This window comes from Camellia sinensis, chromosome 14 (assembly GCF_055761805.1).
Source record: "Camellia sinensis isolate YWXY chromosome 14, ASM5576180v1, whole genome shotgun sequence".
NCBI lineage: Eukaryota > Viridiplantae > Streptophyta > Magnoliopsida > Ericales > Theaceae > Camellia > Camellia sinensis.
Window position 1 is genome coordinate 19171197 of NC_138974.1, and position 8587 is coordinate 19179783.

At 27.6% G+C, this 8587-nt stretch overlaps 1 protein-coding gene across 1 annotated transcript; it reads right to left on the reverse strand.

The window, feature by feature from the left end:
- Positions 1–1817: 1817 nt before the first annotated feature.
- Positions 1818–7181, reverse strand: LOC145808007 (early nodulin-like protein 18). The gene is made up of 2 exons (XM_082907290.1): positions 6728–7181; positions 1818–2507 (listed from the first exon to the last, which is right to left on the reverse strand). Exons 1-2 carry the CDS (start codon positions 6939–6941, stop codon positions 2020–2022), a joined length of 702 nt encoding a protein of 233 aa, XP_082763416.1. The 5' UTR covers positions 6942–7181; the 3' UTR covers positions 1818–2019.
- Positions 7182–8587: the final 1406 nt, after the last annotated feature.

An 8587-nucleotide genomic window follows, 5' to 3' on the forward strand; every position in this document is an offset into this window, starting at 1 on the left:
CCTAAAAGTGCTCAAACATTCATAAAACATCCAAAACTAAAAGCAAAAGCAAATTAAACATCATCCTTACATGCCAACATAAAAAAAAAGAATGAGAGCAGAGAGAAGAAACGTGAGAGAGTGAGAAAGCGAGAAAGCGAGAGAGAAGTGAGAGAGACAACAAGGATATATCAATTTGACATTCTATTACTTTAACTATCACTATATTCCTCTTATCAAAGAACTAAACAAAATATTATAAGTAATATGTAACTTCGAGTATCCGATACTTCAAAATTAAGTATCCGATACTTCAAAATTAATAAAAAATTAATTAAGAAGTATCCGATACTTTTAAGAAGTATCCGATACGTATCCGTGAGTATCCGAGGAGTATCGGTATCCGATAAGTATCCGATACGGATACGTCACCCCTTTTGAAGTATCCGTGCTTCATAGAATTTCATATTTATTTTAGAAGTTTTCAAAATTTATTATAGTTTAATACTATTAGTTTACCAGCTAACTTAGTTAGTTGAATTTTGCTAATACCTGAGTGAATTTTGTGGAATAGTAAGTATAATCATATAAGTGATAAGTTTGCTTAATTATTGTGGTAAGTTGAAAATTCATATTTTTGTTTCAAAACTAGTGAATACTACATATTTAATTAGATTTACAAACTAATTTATTTTTATAATTTTTTAATAAAATTTAATTTATTTATAGATTTTTTATTTATTATGCTTACGGTTCACAACTTAATATTTATAGAAGTTGTTGAATTTGTAAATTAATTGATATTCACACTCCATATAATATTCCTAAATTTATTAAAATATAATAGAACTAATATATTTTTCAAAATTATTACTGTTTACTTATTCAACCATTTTTTTATTTGAGGATGACTTTATATCTTTTTCAATGGTAAGTTGAGTTTTGTTAATTGGTAAGTACTGCCATATTGAATGGTAAGTATAATAGAATGTACTAGTAAGTTAAATTCATTTTGTTTCTCTAAAAATCACTTCGTGTTTCACCAAACTACCTTGTTTTCTGAATTTGATTTTTATCATTACCAATGAATGGTCAGGATTTCTGCTGACTTAAATCTAATAGCTAAAATTAACTTATGTATGATACATGAAAATCATTTTTGTGTACCACAGAAAATTCCTTCATCATGAGTCTTTCTATTTTAATTATTAAAAATTAAAAAAAGTACACATTTTATTTTTTTATTATAATATAAAAACACATAATTAAACACAAAATATATATGAATGGAAAAATAAATAAATAAAATTCAGAAATATATTGCCAGGAGAATTTTTTGAAAAGTCTTATTTATTCTTGTAAATTTTTTTTATCTTCATAACAGAACTGTTACTCAACGTGATCACAATTCTCTCCCTCTACATTTTTGTTTTGCATTTCAAACACTAGTTTCTAAAAATGTATTTGAAAAATTAAAAATTAATTTGATAAAAATAAACATCAAAAATATATATTTAAATTTTTAAAAATTATTTCTACCATCCAAAAAGATAAAACTATATACAAATAATAAGTTCTTTTAATTTTTTTTTATTTTTTCACGAAACTAAATTTTTATTTTTTTTTAACAAAAAAAATTGAAACAAATTTTTGAAAAGCAAACTAATTCTGGCCATAATTTTGCTTCCTTTGGTGTCACTTTTACAGGGAATAGATACACGACATGAGAACAAGAACTTTAAATTAAAAATAATAATAATAATAATTACAAAACAAAACAATGAAGAAAAGCCACACACACTGTATGCTGTCTTTTGATTAGTAATAAAACAAAACTATGACCACAAAAGAAAGAAAATATAAATATTTAATTAGCGTAATGCAATCATACATTCCTATAGATCTAACAGCTCACAAATGAATATAAATGAGAAAAGAAAAGAAAACATTCTCTCAAGAAAAGTCATAAAAAAAAAATAATAATAATAAAATATTTTGTTTAAAGCACTTTTTTTTTTTTTTTTTTTTTTTGAATACCTCTCACCCTGTTAGATAATACAAATTGACCCCTAGCAATACAAGAACTCCATTTAGAAAACCAGTTGATAAAGAAACAGACCCTGATGTTGCCACAGCATTATCACTACTATCTTGAGGATTACTGAAATTTGCAGGAACCACAGTGTCCGGTGCTGATTGATCGTCGCCGGAATTCGGATTTGCCGGTGCCGGGGCTTCATCGGACGGGTTCATCAAACTTTTTGGCAATCCTTGTCCATATGTCACATTTATTTTCATGTGCTGCCCAAATTTGCATTGTTCACCATCATAGTCGCCGGAGAAAAAATAATTCATTCCTTCCTTGACCAGAGGAACCGCCACCGTGACCGGCTGTATACTGGTGGAGGAAGGGTCCGTCGTCGACCACTCGGTGGTGTCATTTTCTAGGGCATTGTAGGAATCACAACGCTTGTATGTTGTGAAATTGTATGTTTGTACCACCGAATGGTTACTATCAGTATTGAAAACTGCATCAACAAATAATATGAATTTAATTTTTAAAAAGTTGATTGATAAAAATATATAACGTCATGTAATTTGCCTAAATTTGACTACTACACACCCAAATTTAAATTCCATCCCACAAAAAATTGAGGATCCATTTGATTTTCACTTGCTAACGAAGTGCGTTGGCCCAACCACCGTACCTTTTTTTTTATATATTTAATTTTTAGTTATTTTATTTTATATACATATATATTTATACACATTTAAATAAATTTTACTTTTCTATAACACATATTAACTATATTAAAATTTTCACAACGGAATAGAGCCTTCGAAGATCAAGGCAATACTCGAGATGCCACCTTCGGCCATTAAACTAATAAACATTTTACATATAAAAATTAGATTCATTTTTATCACTTGTCGTGATATAAATGTAGAAAGCTCATTATGAGGTCTTATTATGATCACTTAGGCTCCGTTTGTTTGTCGTTATAGGGAGGGGATTGAGATTACTAATCCCTTGGTATTATTAATGGGGTGTTTGTTTTGAGAGATGAGGAGGGGACTATTAATCCCTTGGTATTAGTAGTCCCCTTAGAAGAGGGATTGGTAAGGAGGAGGTAGAGATAGTATTAGAAAAATAGTGAGAGGATTAGAATTTTTTATTTATTTTTTATTTTTTATATATTGGGAATTTTTTTAAAATATAATGTTTAATTTTTTATATTTTTTTATTTGTTTTATTGTTTTATATAAAAATAATTTAACAATTTCTCACTATTAATCCTCTCACTATCAATCTCCTCATTATTAATCCCCTCACTATGAATCTCCTCTATTCTATTTCTATTTCTAAAAACAAACATGGCCTTAGGTCATAAGTTCATTTTTGAATCTTTTGAGCTATTAGGCTCAAATTCTAAAATTTTTTAGCCAAAATTACATAATTTTTACAAAAGGACAACTTAAAATTAATCTATATGTCTATAGGTTAAAATCAATCTATCTATTTATTTGTTGAAATATGACATATGACATTCATTTAACAACCTATCTATTAAATATCATATATTTCTCTATTTCACCACCATCACCTGCTATCGTCAATTGTCAATCATCGCCGTTGGCCACCAATGACTTTGTCGACGTGTCTTTATTACCAAATAATATTTTTTTACCATGGATCTAGTACCTTACACCCTTTTGAGATGTACCTTTTACCAATTTTTTCTATTATTATTTTATTTTTTGAATTGATTAAGTGTATTAACGATCTGTTTGATGCAATTTATTGTAAAATAAAAATTGATAATAAAAACATAAGCTAAAAGTATTACTTCCACAGTTTCTAGACAATTAAATTTTTTCAATTTATTTAAATTATTTTATTTCATAAATTATAAATAAAAAAAATAGACCAAAAATTTTGACATAAATTTTTAAAATAAAATAAATTATTATAAACAATTTAGATAAATTATACAAAACTATCCTTAAAGCGCTGGAGTCTTGAGTGTTTACTGCCAGAAGTACTAAAAATTAGGTCAGCAAACAAGCCAATCATGTTTTTTTTTTTTAATATTTTAATTTATGAGTCAATAATAGATAGATGCTTAACTTGTCAATACAACTCAACATTTATTGGTCTGGAAAACCTACTTTTAAAGTGGAGTGGAGTGAGGGTACATGAATATGTCTCACTGAAACAGATGAGATAAGATATCAGCATCACATGGACAGCTGTTTTCACAAAAAAGATATCTAATTCCTTTACTTCACATGCATTGTCAGTTGGGTCTTACACCAAATCCATTATATCACAAAATATAGAGTTACAAAATATTAGGTGTTTATTTGGCATGTATTAAAAATATCTATTTCGTTAGATAGCTCGAAATATTAAATGTTCAAATGGTTTAAAATTTTAAAACGATGTTATTTTAAGGATTTTTTTAATTCTCTTACCAATAAGATAATATTTTTCGTACCATTCAAACCATTCGAGCTCTACACATTCGAGCTACGGATCATTTTCGTAAATATATATATATATATATATATTTTGATTATATCAATTAATATCTATCAACGTTTTATTTTTATTTTTTTATTCACTTTCTTTATTTTTTTATATATTTTTTTTACAAAAAATTAAAAAGTGTACTTATTTAAAACATCTCAAACCACCCCATTATGTTATGCTTTTAATAAATACTAACAATTTATAAAACTTATTAGATAAATCATTCTTTTTTGTTCAACAATCAAATTAAAAATTATTTGTTGGTTATGGAAAAATCTATAATCCTAACTAGATTATTATTGATTAAAACAGTACGACTTAATATTTTTTGTATTGATTTTTAATATATTACATTATATGTATCATGCAATGAATGGTGCTCTAAAACTATTTTACTACACATGCATTATTGTTGAGTTAATATGCGTGCACAGTCTATGTGAATTGTACTCATAATTTAATCATAGTCTGTCCTAATTTTTATGGTTAATTACATTTTCAATTCATGAATATTTTATTTATGTCATTTTAATTTTTAATATTTAAATTATATCAATTTAATTTTTAATATATAAATGATATTTTAATTTGGCCACACAACACAACTCCATGAGTAAAAACTATTAAAATTAGTAATTAATACAAAAATTCATTTAAAATATTACATTTATAGTTTCTCATATATGTGATTCATGTCGCTAAAATAAAAATTTATATAACAAATTTACACTTTTTTAATCCCAGAACAAGTAATATGTGTTATTTTGGTTATCAAAATTAAACATTTACCTTGACTTTAATAATTTTTAATGAGTAAAGTTATAGAAACAAATTGAAACACTGTTTATAAAAACTAAATTGACCTAATTTAACTATTATGGACTAAATCGAACCATTGTTTATGTACCAAGACTATAAATTGACACGATTTAAATATTATAGATCAAAATTAAACATAACTCATATTTTGAAAACTAAAAGAAAAATGTAATTAATCATAATTTTAAGGGCAAATTACATATACACCCCTCGAGGTTTGGTTAAATTACAGATATCCCCCTGAGGTTTCGGAAATTACATCCCGCCCCCTAAGGTTTGTATTTTCATAACAATTTACCCCCTGAGGTTTATATTTCATAACAAATTACCCCCTAATTTCTTATGCAAATATAGCATTCAGGGGGGAATTCGTAATTTCTCAAACCTCAGGGGGGTATTTGTAATTTAGCCAAACCTCGAGGGGTGTATATGTAATTTGCCCTAATTTTAATAACTCAATAAAAAAAATTATATAATATAAATTTAAATAGTTTTATAATTTTTTTATTAACAAAAGACAAGGTGCATAACGACTTTTAACCACAACCGACACTTCCCTAAGCTCAGTGGAATCCTTTCCATAAAATCTGCTCACAAATGATTATGTCATGATTTCAGAGTTCATATAGAAAGATTTTCTTAAATGATTCCAAAAATAAATTATCCAAAGAAAAAATGAAATAAACACCAAAGCCTTTTTTATTTTCTATTTTCATAAACATTTCCAAAAATAAAAAAACAAAAAAATAAAAATAGAACTCAGATCTTTCTGCTGTTTTTTGCTTTTTGGAAAGTAACTTCAACTGTAGTTCCAACCATGGTTTCTAAAATTAGTCACCAATCAAATAAGGCAGAATTACATTAGTTATGCCATATTTAAATTAAAGTTCAGTTTTAAGTTAAAAAACAAAAGTTTGGTCTTAAAATAACTGGCAAAAAAGTGTGAAGAAAAAAAAAGTTAGTTTAGTCAAATATTTCTATTTATATTGATTGGAATTTGTAATACTCATTTTTTTTGGAAAAATTCCACATACACTTTGATATTCCCATAACAATGGATCAGAATCAAAAAATATATATATTTTTTCATTTAATTGAAAACCATGAACTTGTTAATACAGAAGATAAACATCTAAGAAAAGAATTGCAAAACAATAATTCTAGACATACTCATATTTGCTACCAAAATTTTATTTAAAAAAAAAATGTAGCCCAGATTTATTCTATAAGTTTGAACTCTATCATATAATACAAGAATTGAATCTGAATTACACATTATTTTCTGGAGAAAATTTTATGCGTTGATCACATATTACAAAAATGAAAACATAAAGGCAAGAAATGAAAGGAGAGAGAAATCATGAGTGTGTGTGTGATTGAGTTTTGAGTACTTACTGAGGAAATCTCCAAGAGAGAAGTTCTTGCCAGTAGCCCATTTTTGGTAATTGACAGTAGGCTTGAGAAGGGTGTCATACCAACCCAATGAGTCACCAACTGTGTAGTTCTTGTATGCTTCAACTTCAACACATCCTGAAAAAGAGATAATCAGAAGAAGAAGACATGGGAATACAAGGCCTCCTAGGTTGCTGCAACTTCTCTGTTCCACCATGTTTTTTTGGGGGTTTGTGAAAACTAGTGGGTGGGTACTGGGTAGATATGGATGGATGTGAAGAGTGAAGAGGAATGAAGATTTGCCTCTTCTTACAAGAGAATAAAGGCAAAGGGCAAAGTGGCAATAGAATTAAGATGCTGCCACTGCCAGCTTCCTTCCTACTAAATATAACCCCCACCTGTCCTCAGATTTACCAGTTTGCTCTCTTTTGTTATTTTCTCTTTATTAAATTGGAATATTATTTGAACAGGTTTGATTAATAAGATTAATAGTGAAACAATTAATAATTTATGTGATTTGTGTAAGATTAGTTATTTTGCTAGATTAGTAAAATCATCTTATTCATGTTTGTTTTGCAATGGATATGGACATATAATCTCAATTGTATGTTTATTTTGCATTATTAATCATGGGATTAAAAAAAATTGTCAATTTTGCCAAATAGAAAATCTTTGGAATCTAATTAAAATAATAAAAATTACAATCAAATATTGAAATATGAGTCTCATGGATTAATTCTCTTAATCATATGCTATAACCCACATAATCAAACATGTCCTTAGGCCCCATTTGTTTTTCGCTATTACAGTCCACTCCAGACTATGATAGATAAACAATGAAGATGGCTCATGTTTGATTTAGTCTTGGAGCTCCGAATTCGTAGTCCCTTCGGACTACGATAGGCCTTGGCGAGGGGTATTAATAGTTTTAGCTAAGAGATGGTATTAACAAAATAATCGGTTCGGATTGGGTGTTACCGGACATCCGCCCAGCAGTCCGGCCAGTCAACCGATCAACTGCAATTATTTTATATTTTTTTTACTTGTTGGGAATTTTTTTTAAACATTAATATTTAATGTTTTTGTATTTTTTGTTAAGTAAAAATCATTTATTTATTATTTTATATTTATTTTATATAAAAATAATTTAACAATCCCCACACTAACAACTATTATCAAAACAAACGCAATTTTACTAATCCCCTCACTATCAATCCTCTCACTAACAATTCCCTCACTATCAATCTCCTCCATTCTACCTCTGAAAACAAACGAGGTCTTAAAACATTTTAAGCATTTTTTCTGATCTCTTCACAGAATGAAACTTCAACATTATAGGCATTTTGTCTCATTCTCTCTTAGCTAATTACATTTAGAGAGTCTTGAGCGTTAGATAAACCAATTTTAGGAGCACAAAATGTTGTTAGAATGTAGATTTGGCAAATTGATTAAGCAAAATACAAAACGTATTTTCTATATGGATGTGAATTGTTTCCGGTTGAAATTTTAAATGGATCAGACAATTGAGATCTTTAGCCGGTGAGAGTCATTAAACAAAAGACTCCGATCAGTAAGAATATTTGAAAAAATTCAATTGAACCACGTTTTTATAAACTCTTTATATTTAATGACTCTTACCGATAAAAGATCTGAACCATTTGGTCTAATTTAACTTTTAATCGGACACAAGCTAAATCCTTTCTATATACTTTTCTTAGACAAAATGTCTTTGAGTGTTAGAGTTGCCTTCTTCAGTCGTGTATTATTTTTTTTAGTGCAATTTTAACCCAATAAAATTGCACTTTATATAAAATTTTTACAAGATGTTCTAATAGCATGTAGCATTTATTGTGCTAAATAAGT